The sequence below is a fragment of the Falco peregrinus genome, chromosome 4 (genome assembly GCF_023634155.1).
Source record: "Falco peregrinus isolate bFalPer1 chromosome 4, bFalPer1.pri, whole genome shotgun sequence".
Taxonomy (NCBI): domain Eukaryota; kingdom Metazoa; phylum Chordata; class Aves; order Falconiformes; family Falconidae; genus Falco; species Falco peregrinus.
Window position 1 is genome coordinate 94770168 of NC_073724.1, and position 16863 is coordinate 94787030.

The 16863-nt window shown below is 38.5% G+C and overlaps 1 protein-coding gene across 10 annotated transcripts in view; it reads left to right on the forward strand.

Annotated features, from left to right (window-relative positions):
• The window catches only part of POSTN (periostin), a 38017-nt gene extending 33677 nt beyond the window's left edge, over positions 1 to 4340 (forward strand). For 6 of the 10 annotated variants that reach the window (XM_027785927.2, XM_027785932.2, XM_027785929.2 and 3 more), the window contains 2 exons: positions 2520 to 2561; positions 3110 to 4340. In XM_027785927.2, the coding sequence (XP_027641728.2) occupies positions 2520 to 2561; positions 3110 to 3150 (83 nt within the window). In that variant the 3' untranslated portion in view covers positions 3151 to 4340. Of the gene's footprint in view, positions 1 to 455; positions 543 to 860; positions 1233 to 2519; positions 2562 to 3109 lie in introns of those variants that run through there. The other 4 variants (XM_027785925.2, XM_005236876.3, XM_027785931.2 and 1 more) reach the window with 2 other exon arrangements.
• The last annotated feature ends 12523 nt before the right edge of the window (positions 4341 to 16863 follow it).

Below are 16863 nucleotides of genomic sequence, written 5' to 3' on the forward strand. Positions count from 1 at the left end.
AGATACACATGCTGCTTTATGGCTGTTGGTGTTAATGGCGATTATGCTTTATGGCCTTCTTGTATACATCAAATTACTTCTCTTTTACTGAAATTTCCTAAGCGTTTAAATCTGAGTCCAGTCACAGGCAAATGTATTACCACTGTCTGAAGTAAAAGGAATGATTTCATATGGGCTGTAATTCTACTCATACAATATCCAGCACTGCTTATTACCACTGGCAGTCTTTGCTGAAACAAAACTTCAAGCCAAGATTGCAATGAATGAGTCCCAGCCCTAGAGAAGGAATCGCCTGTGGCAGGGCTGAGGAAATCAGCAGGACCTTACGTCATGAATAACATGGTGGCCTGCATAAACCTACACCTGCAAAATGACATTGCTTCCACTGAAGGCTCTTCGCATATGGAGAAATGCTCTGCTAGATTTAACTCATCTGTTTTTGATGCTTATCATAGCTGGAACTGAGTACACCAAGGTTACTAAAGTAATTGAGGGAGAGCCACAGATTATCGAGAGAGAAATCAAGAAGGTCCATCTGGAAGGTTAGTTTGTCTAAAAATCCAGTATCACTAAGACCTGCTTTGTCTGAAGTGATCTTTCCAGGTGTGGTTTTATACTATCTATTCACAAAAATTACTTGGATCTGAAGCCAGTATTTTAGCAAGAAGAGTTTCATAATTGTTTTGGAAAAAGAATTCTTTCCCTGACATTGCAGACAAAAATGTTGAGGCTTATTTTGTGGCTAAAAGTAACTAAAAGATTTGGCAAGCATAATGGACAAGAGGAAATGTCTAACCACAAAGTTTAGGTAAAACATTTGAAGGAACACGCGCCATAAGAATTGCCTTTTCTCTAAGCAGCATATCCAGAAGAAGACCACGTGAGTTGTTTTTAACTTGAATTATTTCTTGTCAGTGTTAATGCAATCTGTTGATGTGAGGGGTTCTCAATTTGGTGAAGGGGAGGTGGGGTGGAGGAAGTATAACTCTGGGGTTGAGTAAATATCTCACAGGATCTTAAAATTTCTTTACCTTTATCCTGTGCTTAAATGAGGAAAGCTCTTGAGTCTGAAAAAAACTGAAAGATGTCGAGATCCAAAATTAATGCCTTGAAGGACCCAAATACAATTCAGCCTGGCTTTCTACCAGAAATTTGTTATTCACATTTCTTTTGTTTATTTGTACGTATGTCCTTTTCCAATTCTAATTCTAATAATGCAGAATAAGTTGTTCTGTCAGCCTTTGAACTGAATTCATAGGAAAAAATATTATGGCTTGTAAAGAAAAAAGTTAAAAAAATATGTTTCTGCTTCTTCAATTTTGAAGTCTTGCTAAATACTGAAGGTATACCATAGTGTTTGGAGAAGTCAACTATTGCCTGAAAATGACAGACAGGTGTGATCTTTGACCATGAGGTTTACCTGAAAGCATAATTGTCAGAGAGCATGTAAGTAGAGAAAACATACTTTGGATGGACCGTGTTCTGTCCTTGTCAGAGCAGTGCAGAGCTTGAAATTTTCTATCACACTGCTGCAGATACTCAGTGTTTAGTATCAGCTGTAATGACATAAAGCCTGTGTCTCAGGGCTATGCATTTATATAAGCTGTACCTTAGGATGAAAAGACAACTGATGGCAGCTGGTTAAGATGCAAGCACTTCGTGGTTGTAAAGAAGGAAAAATACCTCGGTAACATTTCTGTGATAGTAACAGAAGAGTTATCTCTTATGCTTGTGAAATGTTTTTCCTTCCAATGAGGAGACATCTGGTTTAAAAAATTTCTCAGGTTTTGATGAGAAAGTGGAAAAAGTGTCTGTAGTTTCACTCAGTCAATAGTTTGGAAAACAGATGTATCTGCTAATGAAGGTGATACCTATTCAATAGCCCTTGCTCTACTCTACCCTTCAAAACGGAAATCTCTGAGAAATTAACTGAACTCTAAATGTGGAAATCATACTGTGGACTCACAATGCAATTACACATCAAGCCTCAAATTCAGATGGAAACGTGGCCAACATCTTGCAATGATTGAGTTTCAAGCATATCACTTATAATTCCTGAAGTAATGTCTATATGGCAGGCCTGGCCACCTTCTGCCAAAAGCTGAGGCCAAGTCCTGGCCTGTACATTAACTTGAGCTTGTATGTCACTGACAGTGTCAGATGGTATTTGCTGAATGAAGACCACGGGCAAAACATCCCGGAACCTGCCTACACCATGTAACCATCTGTTAGGAGATCAGTGTGAATAATGAATTCATACTGTTAAAATGTAAAAGTACTTTTGAAATGTTGCTAATTTTTTATGAATGACTGCACATGACAGAAATGCGTTAATTGTATTATAAGCATTCATGTTTCAGGTGATCAAGTCAACATGCTAATGGGAAAAAATTCTTAATCTGCTGAAAACCATAAAGAACAAACTTCATAAATCAGCAGTGGGTTTCCAACTTTTCTAATGAGTTTTAATTCAAAGGCTTTTACAAATAACTTCTGACTGTAACATTTCTGTTTTCTAGAAGCACCTGTACGGAAAGTACAACCAACCAGGAGGACACAAGGTAGATGCAAAACATCTATTTAAACATTTTAACATGCCTCAAGTGTCACTCTCAGTTATGGTAAAAGTCAGGAGGGAAAAAAAATACCTTTAAGAATTCTTAACAGACATTGAAAGGGTTGAATTTATGCTTTTACAAAAATAAATTTTAACAAAGCTTGATATTGTTAATTACTGGGTTTCTAGATTGTTTTCTTACATATATTTCTATCTGAAAAAAAACTTAATTATGCACTTTGGTCAAACAGTGTTTCAGACTGAATTAAAGCCATCAAAGTGAGTTCTGACTCTGAAGTCTAACACTGAAAATGGCACTTTGGAATTCCCCACCATGGGATTTCTAACTCAATGCTTCTACATATTTTGATCAATTCAGAAGCTGAGAGATCATTGCCAGTTCCTAGCTGCCAGCACAAGAGTAAAAGATTCAGCATCAGTCTTCACCTTTCCTCTTCACATGTCTGTTTCACAAGTAAATACAGTATATAGTGTAACTATATTATATATAGCTATAGGTAATAATTATGGTTCTTTTTCCATTTTTCCCAGGGGGAACAGCAAGAAGGAGGACAAGACTAGCTTATCACTAAAAACTTTCTAAGAGAAAATCCACAGAATTACAAATTAACAGCATGGTGTTTAAGAGGAAGAGAAACTTCTTTAAAAAAATGAGAACATGAGAAAACGATGTTGTTTTGATAACATAATGTAAACTGAACCACAAATGCACAAAAGGATGTGAAGCTGCAGATACTGATAGCACAGTGCTCACTAGGAGTAGTCCACTGGGGTGCTTTAACTACTCTTGATAGTAAGCACTATGCAGGATGGAGTCCTGGAACAACTGAAGGTCATCAGCTTCTGTAGAACCAGGATTCCTTCTTATGCTGGCTAGTAAGTGTTTGCAGGATTGGATTTAAAAAGAGCAGGGAACAATACAGAGTGTATTTTTTTATTATTATTATTTCCGCTAAATAAGAAATATAAATGAAATTAGATAATTTCTAGAAAAAAAAAATGACTTCATGTGACTTTTAGAGTAATCTAAGGAAATATGAGATGTTAACATAACACTTTTGGTTCAGTAGTATTGTATACTTTTTATAAGACAAAATTCATCATTTGTTTAATATCATAATGACACCAGTAAAGTTACCTTTTCTAAACAAGCAAATATGCCTTATAGTAAATGTATCTTTTCTTGTTGTTCTACATTGCATATCCAAATGCCTTCTAGTATCATGGCTAATGGAAGCTCTTAAAAAGAAAAAAAGCAAACATTATGAGCTTCTTGAAATGTATTTGAGATCATGTTGACTTCTTTATTTATAAGAAAAAATAATTCCCATTAAAGGAATCCTGTAGTAATACATATACCGAGATTCCTAAGTGTTTTTCCACTTTTCCCTAAATGTGTCTTTTGATTATAAAAGTGAATTATAAAAGGGATAAATAAAATGCATGCAAACAGTTAATTCAGCATGGAAAAAGGTTTTACAAAACTGAGGCTAGGTCTGAAAGCTTTTATATCAAACATGCTTTGCTAATGTCTGGTACTAATGTGGAGTTGTCTGTAAATTATGTCAATTTTATAACTCTAGTTTTTTACTCATAAAAGTTGTTTGCCTTTCTCAAGAAAAGTTGTAAAACAATTACTCATGGAGTAGAGAAAACATGTTCAAAGTGCCTTTATTCTGCAGACCAAAGTTTCAGAGGAGTTATCTAATGTGCTTTTATACTTCTGTTTTGAAACAAATACTCAATAAAGAATTTGGCTGAACTGTGCTTCTTTCATTTGTAAATACTTTTTTGGGCAGTAAAGCACACTCAAAATATTCTTAAGCTTTTAGTGTAGTTTTTAATTTAAAAAAATATTTTCACAGAAACAAACTGATGCTTCCCTTTCTTACTTAACACATGCTAATGCACTTAAACTGCACCACTCAAACACAATTAAAAACCTTCCCTAATTTCATAGTTACATACCATGAGCGCTACTCCTCGAATTGTAAAGCTATCTAAAAATCGCATTGATATGTTGTGTAGCTTTACTGGGCTGTCAGAATCTCTCAAAAAGGTGACCACAGTATCTACTATCCTAGTGCTTGGGTGGAAGGACAGCTTTTAACCCGGGTAAGAGCTAGGTAGCTTTTAGCTGAGAATGAGAGCTCTTAGGACTGCCTAGGGGGAGAACTGAAGCTGTCACCTTTCCCCAGGGCCTTTGACTGTCATTAAAGCATTAACTTTCTTTTTCTCTCCCCACTTTAGAGTGCATGAAATAACATGGTATTTTCGAGGATGCTGTTTTAGCATGTCACAGAAGTTTTCCATTGTATGCAATGTGATAAAGCATACATGAGCTAACATTGAGTGCAAAGCCTGCTGAGGCAGGGTTGGAGGAAGAAAGCAAGCAAAATCTGTGCAGCTTTGTCTATGCTATCTCTTGGAATGTTTCCTGGAATCTGTTATTCACAGATTAATGCATGGGATTTGCTCAAAAAGTGCAAGCTGGTGTGAGCCAAAACCATGCTATGGAGTGCTATATCAGCAGAGTACTCTGTCTGGTGCTTTATCTCATTCCCATATACTATTTATATTATAGATGTAGCTATGGACTAGGATAGTTGTAATTCCCTCTTTTTATGTACTGTACCTCATGTTTCAATTCATCTGAGCTGGTGTAAATTAGGTGCTGTAATATTTGTACAGGTCTGGCATACAGAAATGTGGAGGCGGGGGGGTGGGTGAAGGCAGAAGACAAAAAAGAAAAAAATAATATTTTCAATCATCCTTTTATCAACTGCCCTGCTGTCTTCCTTTTTAATTTGCAATAATTAATTCATGTCTGGTAACAAATCTGTGGGATTCATCTGTGTGAGAGGTTATCACTTTTACCTACAAACCACATACTTTAGGTTATTTGTAGGAAAAAATGCAAACTTTATGCTTCGCCTGGACATCACAGCATTACAGAATGGTTGAAGCTGGGAGGCACCTCTGGAGATCATCTAGTTCGACTCCCCTGCCTAAGCAAGTGTAGCTAGAGCAAGTTGCTTGGGCTTGTGTCCAGTTAGGTGCTGAGTATCTTCAGGGATGGAGACTCCACAATGTCCCTGGACAACCTCTGGCAGTAATTGACCACCTTCAGAATAAAAAAGTTTTTTCTTATGTTTAAATGGGATTTCTTATGTTTCAGTTTTTGCCCATTGCCCCTTGTCCTTCCATTGCTAACCTCTGGGAAGAGCCTGGCTCCATCTTTGTTACACTTTTACTACAGGTGTTTGTGAACAATGCTGTAACCCCTCTGAGGCTTCTCTTCTCCAGGCTGAACAGTTCCAGCTCCCTCATCCTCTCCTCTTATGCCAGGTGCTCCAGCCCCTTCATCATCTTAGTGACCATTTCCTGTACTCACTCCAGTAGCTCCATTTCTTTCTTGTACTGGGAAACCCAAAGCTGATCACAACACTCCAGGTGTGGTCTAACTGATGCTGAGTAGGGGTGAAGGATCATATCCCTTAACATGCTGACAGTGTGTTTCCTAGTGCAGCTACGAGGCCACTGACCCTCTTTTCCATGAGGGCACATTGCTGACCCATGGTCCATGTGTTGTCCGACAGGACCCAATGCCTTCCTCTGCAGAGCTGCCTTCCAGCCAGTTAGCCCACAGCCTGTACTGGTGCCTGGGATTACTCTTCCCTAGGGGCATGACTTGGCTTTTGCCTTTGTTGAACTTGGGGAGATCCCTGTCAGCCAATTTCTCCAGCCTGCCTTCGGAATGATGAACAATCGCCTCATTTTGTAGTCTCTGCAAACTTGCTGCGGCTACGCTTTGTCCCACTGCCCAGGTCACTGATGTAGATGTTAAACAGTTTTGGGCCCAGTACTGACCCCTGGAAAACACCACTATGAAATGAAAGATGCTGCTGGTCACGGTGTGTTGGATGTTTAATCTGTGAAGAGTGCTGCTTGCTGCATGCCTGCTTTAAAATCATTCATTTCATTGTAACTTCTGCTGGGCTTTTTAGAGTTGTTTTAGTCATGTCTGTGTTGAATCACAGGCATTTATCCCTCTAATTGCTAGTCCAATTACCTTTTTTTTTTTTTTCCTCAGCAAAATATGTAACAGTTTTTTCAACAGCTGTATTTCCCACAATAGAACATGTGGCCTGAGTCAGGGCCACATTGAAGCCATGTGATGTGAATGTGATGCTAAACAGAATTAAATCAGTGTGTTTATTAATTGAAAAAAAAAAATACATTAGTGCAAAAACTACTGGCAAGAGACAGGGAAAATTTCAGGGACATAGACAGGAGTGACCTGAGGTATGATTTGCAGTTTACCCCAGGGTCTTCAGGCTGTTGACTGTACTGTAAATGAGGTCTAAGAAACCTCTTAAGGTCATCAGTGTCCCCACAATCCCCCAGAGCTCAGGCGTCTGCCTGTCACTATCAGTCTGTCACCATGATGAGCAGCAAATCCAGACCCCACAGTTCTGGCAAGTACAGATCTATCTGTCTACAGACACCTAGATCCATTTGTCTGGAGGACTTAGCAGGACTTGCTTCTGTCTTTTACAAAGACCTTGATTACAAAGTGCCCATATGGGGTTAGAAGATACAGATAAAGTGGTGAGTGAGACTGCTGAGCTCCCTTGTTCCATCTCTAGAAAAAAGCAGCTATGATTTAATTGGGAAAGACTGTTCTTTCCATGGAGGTTCATTTCTGGATCCCAGCTGGTCAGAGACAGAAAACAGAGTAAGTACAATTTTAAAAGAGGAATTCTGGTAAAGAGCTTTTTAAAATAAAATATATGTTGTGTTTTTTTTTTTTTTTTCTTTTGCATTTTCATATGAAATTGGGTATGGATGAGGTTGTCTTTTGAAAGGCTTATTCTGTAGTGCCAAGACCTTAGCAAAATTCTATGTGACCACTGCAAGGCACTGCAAAACTCCTGTACAAGTCTGCAGAATCCACAGGAACATTTCCAAGACAGTGGATCTTCACGTGTGTCCCACATATGCCCAGACTCTGATGGACAATACCTGAATGTGTACTCTCCTCCATCTCTAGTCCTCAGAAAGGGCTCTGAAAACATGAGCCAGGGAGATGTCATACCACAATCCAAACAGAAGCAAGTCTGGAACAAAACAGCTGTACATCAAATGTGTATTTATTATTTCTCCAGCTGCAGATCAGAGGCATTACAAATGGAAAAGTCTTATTAGATCATGTTATCGATCTCCTTGCCAAAGCTGGATTGTTCCCCACTTTTACAGTCTGTAATGCTTTGCCCAGGCGAATGGTACCTTCCCACAGTCATTCTCTCACACCCTCCTCAAAGCCACTTTCCCATATTCTGCTCCCCTTCCTGGCTTAGCTGCCATCAGACTAGGCAGATATATTCCATGAAGTACTCCTTCAGTAGAAAATAGAACTGTTTTAGCTATAACAAGGATGAACATCCCTGTTAATCTCACAGTTATGAACTTGCTCATACTTTCCTGAAAAATCCGTACAATTGGAGATCTGTTTTGCTGTTGAACAAATTACTGACTTTGATTTAGTTTGTGGATGGCCTCATAGGTCTGCCACTTTTTTTTTCTTTTTTTTTTTTTCCTTCTTAATGATGGCTTATTTGTTCAGGATATGTGGTTCAGCAAATCACAGTCACAGAATGTTTAAGGTTGGAAGGGACCTCTGGAGGTCCTCTGGGCCAAACCCCCTACTCCAGCAGGGTCAGCTAGAGTTCTAAAAAATAATTAAAGACTCAATTGCATTTGTGAGATATTTCTTATGAGCTGGAAATGCCCCTATGTATTTCCTCTCTTGTGCCAAAATCAAATGCATTTTTCAAACACAAGTTCAATGGCAAACTATTTAATGTAATTGTTAGCACTCCTCGTGAATCAAGTAGAGTTATGTCAGTAGAAGTGTGGCAGTGAATGACTATAAAATTCAGCATTCTGTTCAGTTTCATCGTTGAAAATCTTACTGGTCTGAAAGTCTTCACCCACAGGCAGCCACAGGACCAGGGCTGCCCCAAAAGTCAGGCAGAAGAAAACCGTTTCAAGTCATTTGGCTCTTGGCATCTGGATCCTGAGGTTTAAAGTTAAGAAAGGCCCCAGGCTTTGGGTTTTGCAGCCAGAATTGCCTGTGAGTAGGAGCACAGCTGACTGAAATAACAAGAGAAGATCAGGCTGTATTAGCTGATCCTAAAGAGAAGTAAGTCATACGTATATGCATCTGCAGTTTGTTCACTGGGAAGATTGTGTCTGCCTCATCTATCCATACAGACTGCGTACCCAGTCACCACAAATTTACCATGTGGATCATTTTGTGCATTTTCTAACTGTGTACGCAAGTGCAAAAGTCAAAATTTGCAGCCTAGTTCTACAGTACGATTTAAATGAGCTTAGGACAGCAACGAGACACTCTGAAGTGCTAAGTGAAAAAAACCTCTACATTTTATGTAAGCAACCAGAGTCAGATGCTACCTATGTGCCTGTGGCTTAGAAATGCTAAAGAACCCAACCAAGCCATTTATTATGGTCTCTCCCCTTTCTACTCAAGGATAGTTCAGTGGTAGATTCTGATTTAATTGTTAAAAAACACTACACTGACAACAATGACACCTTCCACACTAAGATCCTAGGACCAGTGCTAAACAGTTATTTTGGATCTTTTGTTTTCTTTCATCAAAAATTCCACACTGCCGCCTAATCAGATTATGAGGCTATGATCTAAGTCTTTGTGGTTTCAGTATGAATGCTATTAAAAATATTTCTGCAGTGGAAAATTATCACATAAGAAGTAACAAATGTTGAAGATACAAACCAGACTTTTTGTATGTCTTCTATTCCTGGATGCTCTTTTATTTATTTGTGGGTGAAGAAACACTATCAGAAGCTGACCTGGCTCTGCTCTCCCCCTTGGTCACAACATCCCCATCAGGGAAACCATGGTGTGGGGAGGAAATGCCTGCATGACCCAGGCTCACCTGAACAGGAGGGTGATGACAGGACATGCACAAACCCAGCACCTTAGAAGCAGTCTCTGGTCACAGAACATCATGATCAGGTTAACTGACCTGCTCCCTAGTACACAGCAGAGATCCCCCCATGCTTGTATCTCTGCACTATTCAGTGAGGCAAACATTTATTTCTGTGATTTAGTCATTTAGGTTTCCCACTACGATACCATAAATGCTTTTTCATTCTCTTTGTCACTTTCAATGATCTACAGGAAATCAAGAGAACTTTCCTTGGGCAATGACTATAGCTGCAAGTAACAGACAAGCTGTCAGGTACACAAGCCTTTCGTCAGGACTGAAAGGGAATGATTCATTGCCTGACCCACACAGTACCAGAAGGATAGGTCACTTCATAAGCTTGATTTGGGAGATGCAAAAAGTGTGGCTTGGACAAAGAACTTACCAGCTGTAGATTAGAGACAGTAGGTTGATATTATCTGGGAGGAGACATCCTACCCCTGCAGACACCAGTGGGAGTCTTGTCACTAATTTTAGTGGAGGCAGGATTACATCATCTTTTTCTTTTCTTTTTGTACTGCCTTTCAAATCTTAATTTACTATATTACCTAAAAAGGAGGACCTATGACTCCAAATCTGAATAAAACTTTTGAACACATGGTGTCAGTGGGTTGATACATGAGATAGTCTTGCTTGCAGCACTTGCTAACTCCAACAAAGGAAGCTGTGGGTGGGAGGTCCTGGAGGGTGAGTGGTTTGGGTCAATATCGTTCTGGACTTAGAAGCTGGGTTAGCTGTCTATGTATGTCATCTGCTCTGCAGTAAACAGTTTATGGTTCTTGGTCTTTACAGTATCCAGGAAAAAGTAAGGTCTGCAGTTATGACTGTCACCTATACAGAGCTGCAGAAGTGACTGGCCTTCAAATGCCAGCGTGAGAAATGGAACATTTGGGTTATTGTCTAAGATCTGGTTAGTTACAGCACAGCTTGGTGTAAATTACTCATGTTTGGGGTTTTTTTTCAAGGGAATGAGTTCCTGAAAGGGCAGTGTAACAGGGGAATTTGACTTGCTGGTGTTGCTTCTAACAAAGAAAGAGTGTCTTTTTTAGATAATAGCCCTCCAGATTCCCCTGGAATAGACCCCAAAAATTTATTCTTAGGATTTTTTTTCCCTCCTGACACAATCATCTGCTTCATCACGTCAGATACTCTTAGCAGCTTGGCAGTAAGTCACTTTTATGTTTTCAAAACTACTTGTAAGAGGTTAAGGTGAACATATTGGATTTTAATCAGGTGACAGACATGGAACTGTAACAATTTATGAATGCTGGATGCAACCTTGCTATAGGGATTGTTACGGTGGGGTTATGTAGGTTGAATGAATGGTGTTACTGGGAAAAAAACAGAAGCAAGCAAAAAAATACTTCAGAGGAAGGCAAACATATAGGAATCATTACAGGACAACTGGAGGATCACTGGTAAGTAGACTATGGGCAGACTGTTTTGTATTTCTATGCAATCAAAAACTTATCTCCGCAGATGTCTCTGAGTTCCCTGATTGTTCATTGCATAGAAGTGTTAGTCTACTCTTACAGTTTCTTTTGGCACTCCCTCTAAGATGAAAATTAGCTGTCACCAGCTGATAGTTCACTCTGGGTCCTCAGTCCATAGGCACCACTGAGCTTGGTGTGCAGAGTGTGCTCCCTCTGCCCTATGTACAGATGTCCAGTGGGCTTTCCATCCTTCCTCCCTCTTACATGATTACATACCATACCCCATGGTATTCAGCACCTGCCTTCAGTCTCATGACACCTTGTTCTAGTGAGTAGCAACACAAACTTCACATCAGTTTTGACACTGGGCTGAATGGCACAGACCAAAGAATTGGAAGGTTGAGAGAAACCTTGGATTCATGCACTGTGTGGGTGAGCCAATCCACTGGAAAGGAAGCTGTCCCTGAACAACATGGATACAACCACTGTCCTCACATGGCATGGCATCCCTGAAGCAGAACCATTCACTTGTATATAGCTGCTAGCTAACAGCACAGTCAGAAGGCCTATGAGCCAAGAAAACACAGGTGCTCAGGGCTGATAAGCAAGCGGCACGAGGCTGTTCAGGCAATCACACACGGCCACACAGAGCTTCCTCTGAAGACCTGCCTGGTTAAAAGTTACTATCTACTACAGTTTTCAACACAATTGACATTTGTCCAGATATTTTTAACACTTTTCTCTTACACTAGACCTCCTTTATGCTGTTAAAAAAAAAAAACAAACCTGCTGCTTTGATTTGGAGAACATCATACCTATACCTGAACAGGAGAACATGGGAGAGCTTTCTCTTTCCACACCTGAGGGCACATTTGTGACACTGTTACTGAAACTGGGTCAAAGCCTGAATAGATGCCATTGTCTCACAAGCCCAATTTTTTCCAATAGAAGGAAACACAAGGACATGTGCACAAGAAGAGTGATGTGCTGTATCAGGTAAACTGGTGTGGACAAGCAGAGAACCAAGACTTTAAGAACACAGATCCCACCCACACAGTTAAAATAGACACAAAAGCAGGAAAGGAAGAGTCTCAGGGGTGAAACACAGCTGAGGAGGATAGGTGACCAGAGCCTGATCTAAGGATAAGTAAATCCTACCAGTTTGCATCAGAAGGAATGAAGACATGTTCTCTTGATTACAGAGATAGTCATGCACAGCGTAATGTAGTCAGCCAGACATGCAGTAAAGAGACCAAACATCCCAGACCATCCAATACCATCTTCACATGCAGAAATAATTCCAACACACTGATGGAAAACTGTGGGTTCATACTTTGCCATAGTTGTTGTTGATTTTTTTTCCTGGATAAATTTTTAATATTGCAGCAAAAGAGAAGGTGGCAGAAACCATGGCCTTGATTGCATCCCTCATGGCAGATTATATTGTGTGATATATGTCCCCATCGGTAAAGTTGTATATCTTTCCCCAGGCTTCGCTTGGGAAAGATTTCTGTTCCCAATAATCCAGGTCAATCTCAATATTGTTAGATTGCACGTATCATTATATTTTTTGTTTGTAGTTAGGTTAGACTGCATGCACAAATTGATCTCAGCTGAAAAATGCACCATACATGGTGTTAGCTGAAATGGCAGTTTTGAGTGATTTGCAGGCTGGCATGAATGTATTCATATAAGCATTCTCCAGCACTTTCTATTTCCATAAGCCAGTGGAAGTGCAGCTGCTGCTGTGTACACTGCCTGCAGATACTGACAGCCTGGACCACAAGAAAGCCTTTGGCACACTAACTTTTGGTAATAAGGCTTTCTGCCATGCATAAATCTGCACAAGAGTGGAGCTCTCTATAGTGAATTCAATGTCCTTTTCAGTAAGTAACAAAAACACTTGAGTTATTCAGGGGATATTTCATGTTTCTAAATCGAGAATTTGCTTTGTCTCACTTGGCCTGAGTGAGTGTTCTTCACCCAAAAAAGGAAGAAACATTGTATTGAACGTAAGCCTGATGCACAGAGTGTGCAGTATTCAGCTATTTATCTTCATTAAAGTCTTTTAAGGTATCCAGTGTCAGAATTAATCTTTAGTATTTAGACTTCATTGCCAAAACATTTAGGCAGTCTCAGTTTTTAACTAGCTGTAAAAATGTAAAAATGTTTGAGGGAGTGTTTATAATTTGAAATCATATGAAGGAAGGTAGCCAATAAATCCTATATACATACTATTAATAAAAAGCACCGTTTCTGTGGTTTCTGGTAGAGTATTATTTTCTGTGTAATAAAAATAATAAATCCTCATGGCCTCAAAAATACTTAGAGGTCCTATCTTGTTAAAGAAGAAAACTATAAAAGATACTGCTTTCCTTCTTATTTAAAGGAAATGCCGAACCATTCATAAAACATATTCTTCATATTGAGTAAGAAAGTATGTGACACATGCAAAGAGTAAGAGGGGAAAGAAAAGAAATCTCTTTGCTGCTCTGGGGAGAGAGGACAGCAAGTTTCTATTATATTTTTTTAGTTGACAGCTGTGCCATAAAGAATATTAGTTTCCACAAAGATGTGAAAAAAACTCCCAAGACCGTATGTAGAAACTTTAGTCTAAAGCAGATACCGTAATGAACTTGTTCAGGAAATGTGCAACACCAGTACTTTTCACAATATTATTTATGGATATCAGCATTTTCTGAAGAAAGGAAATCTATTCATAACAGAATTCTTATTTTTTCCTCATGAACACAGGATTGCTGTCAATATAAAAGGAAGATTCTCACATTTGACATTTCACGCTATAAATTCTGAAGGAGTGCAGAAGACTTAGGCACTCAGCTCTCACTGACTTTCGCGTGACAGTTAAGCTCCAAGAAGTGTCTGTGCCTTTAAGGATAAATAAAGGAAGAAAATAACTATACAGCACAAGCTTAAATTTAGTTAAGATAAAAATATTGGTATTAGATTTTATTCAGGTAGAAGTCCTAAGCGCTGCTATCTGCAGACAGAAAAAGCATAAGGCTCTCTGATGGGATTTCTTTGTCATCTTTTACAACTGGTCACTTATGTGCTGTAGATATGTCTGACTATTCACCAGAACATCTCTCCCCTCTCTCAGCTCCTCCAGTCCTTTGGTCTTCAGATCAAGTGGCAACGAATGCCAGTGAAGCCTGAGTGCCCAGGTTCTCTGTGAGAGAAGATAAAGGTAATTTTTTTCTTGAGCACTCTGATAATTCATATCAAAACAGCTGCAGTGATAGTCAGTGGAGGGAGTATACTTCAATAGTCAAGGATTCTTCTAGTGGGGAGCATTTTAGACATGGTGCTAATTTATTGTGCAATACTCAATACAGAGACTTCAACAAAAGCACAGGCACCCAAAGTGTTTTGGTCATAATAGTTTCCATTACTATCAATCTTTCTGTAAAGAAAAACTGCTACAAAAGATGCAATTTATTTCACATTTTTTTTTAATTTTGATTTGCATATTTTACAAGTTGTTCAAGCTCTTAGGCTAGGCAGTAATAACAGGAAGGTTTAAAATAAGTCACAATGACTTGTTTGGTCTGGGATTGGGAATAAAGATATCAGAGCTGGTATGTTCATAGTATAAGTCTGAAATTTTCTGTTTCAGTATAAATTCTGTAATTTTAAACTCTACTCTTTTATTCATTTAAACAACTGGTGACGATTTCTTACACTTTCACCTTCAGCCAGATATTCTCCTTTTTTTTTTTTTTAAGTGCACTATTTGCTGCAAACTAATTTTATTTCCTGCATGACATTGAAGCCATTTCTCCAAGACACAGGACAATTGTGCTGAACAAATGATCTGTCTATTTTTTAATATTAATAGCTTTCTCTTTAGCCTCTATCGTGCATTTAACTTTTGAGTTCTCATTTATAGTCACCCATCCTGTCTGACCTAAGACAACACCTCTTTAAACTTAATTGACCTCGCTGATATTTTGCAATGTCTGAATAGTGTTTAATAATGGAAAAGGATTTGTATTTACTCTCATCCAAGAAAGTTCTTATCATGTCTGTATAAAAACAAGCTATTTTTTTCCTCTATCACGAGTTCATAATCTTTAAACAAGTATTTTTATGGTTAAGAGATCAGTTCTTTTGAATTACATTTTTTCCTGTCATGAACTATAACTATTTAGCAAGAAAATTAATATTTCTTACAAAAAACACAAGATAAAACTGAATAATAATAATTAAAAAAACTCAGAAAAGATGCCAGACACCTGGGATCCCAGGAGCTTCATGGGGCCATTGTGTAGCTTAGTGTCCTGTTTTTATACTTTCCCACAACTGTCCATTATCTTGTCACTAAGATGTGCAAAAAATACACGTCTTCCAGGGCTGTTTGTTCTTGTCAGTGCAGAAGACAGTAAAGTCTGCAGCAGACAGAATCATTAATTATAGATGACTATACACAGACCTCCCATAGGGGAGAATTGCACAGTAAGAGTCAACAAGCAGTGGTCAAATCTGCTGGTGGAAAACGGTTTTGTTGTAATATTTTGTGGGTAGTATGGGTCTATGTTCCTGACTTTGGCTCAGGACGACAGTTGTGTGAGGTACCTTACTCAGTTTCCAAGAGAGATGCCCATTTCTCCGCCAACAAATTTTGTGCTTGTGCAGAATTATTCCATTTCTCCTCTCAAAGAAACTGAAACTTGCGATGAGAAAATGTATTTGCACAGCTTTATTTTTGCCCTGTATTTTAGACAGATTGTCACCACATGTTGCAATTTTACTCTTCCACTTAGGTAGAACTTTATATAACGATTTCTTTTCCATCTTTAGGGACTTTTGGGAAACCAATAACCTCGTTTTCTGATTTTACAGGCCACAAAAATAATTTCAAAGCAATGATTTGTAGTTAATGGTTTCATACTTGAAATCAGTAATATACCTTATAAACGCTGCATAGAACTGCACTGAAGATTTTTTGGAATTATTTATATATTGACAAAGAACATGTCAGGACTAAAAAGTATCTGATTAAATATTTTGCTGCTCAAAACCTGGGATTAATCAAGTCATTATGAGCTGTTTATTTGTTTTGATGTGATTCCCCCCCTCCTCCTCAAATTTTTAGCATTAATTTATATGGATTTTACTGCCTGAAATTAAATTATGCAGTTCACAGAAATGCACAAAAATCTGTCAGTGCCCTGAAAGATGCTTAGTGCTTTAAACTTTTCCGTGATAACTTCTTATCTAGTACTTTTTCCAAAATCAATCATTAAGTCTTCCTCAGTTATAGTTCTCATCACAGGAGCTCAAGGAGATGGAGAACATGTCTTAACTATTTTAACCATAAAAGTGTATGATTAAAAATATCTAGTTTACTTCTTCAGGCAGGTCTAAACCAGTGTGATTCCTCTGTTATGAATTCAAATATTTCATTATACAGATAGAAAGAACATGGGGGAATGCCACAGGCATTAGGACTCATAAGTCATACATTCACAGTACTGGTTGTGTATATAAGTGATATACCACATCTGCACACATCTTTGTCAGAAGTACACTCTTCTGCTGTGCAATGTGATGGGTACCTTCAGCTACTGTTAAAACACCATCCATCCTTTACATTTTTTTCATTATTTCATATACCTTCACCATCATCTTCTACTTCCTGAATAGCCAAATCTTGCAGTTTTCAGCAGGTTTTGGGTTTACAGTGTGTGTGTTTTCTGGCTTAAAGATACAGCATGAATATGTTGTTGTATATAACAACAGTGCAATTTAATGCTTTGTTTTATTTGTTCTTCTGCCTGTTTTGGGTAGTATGGTTCAC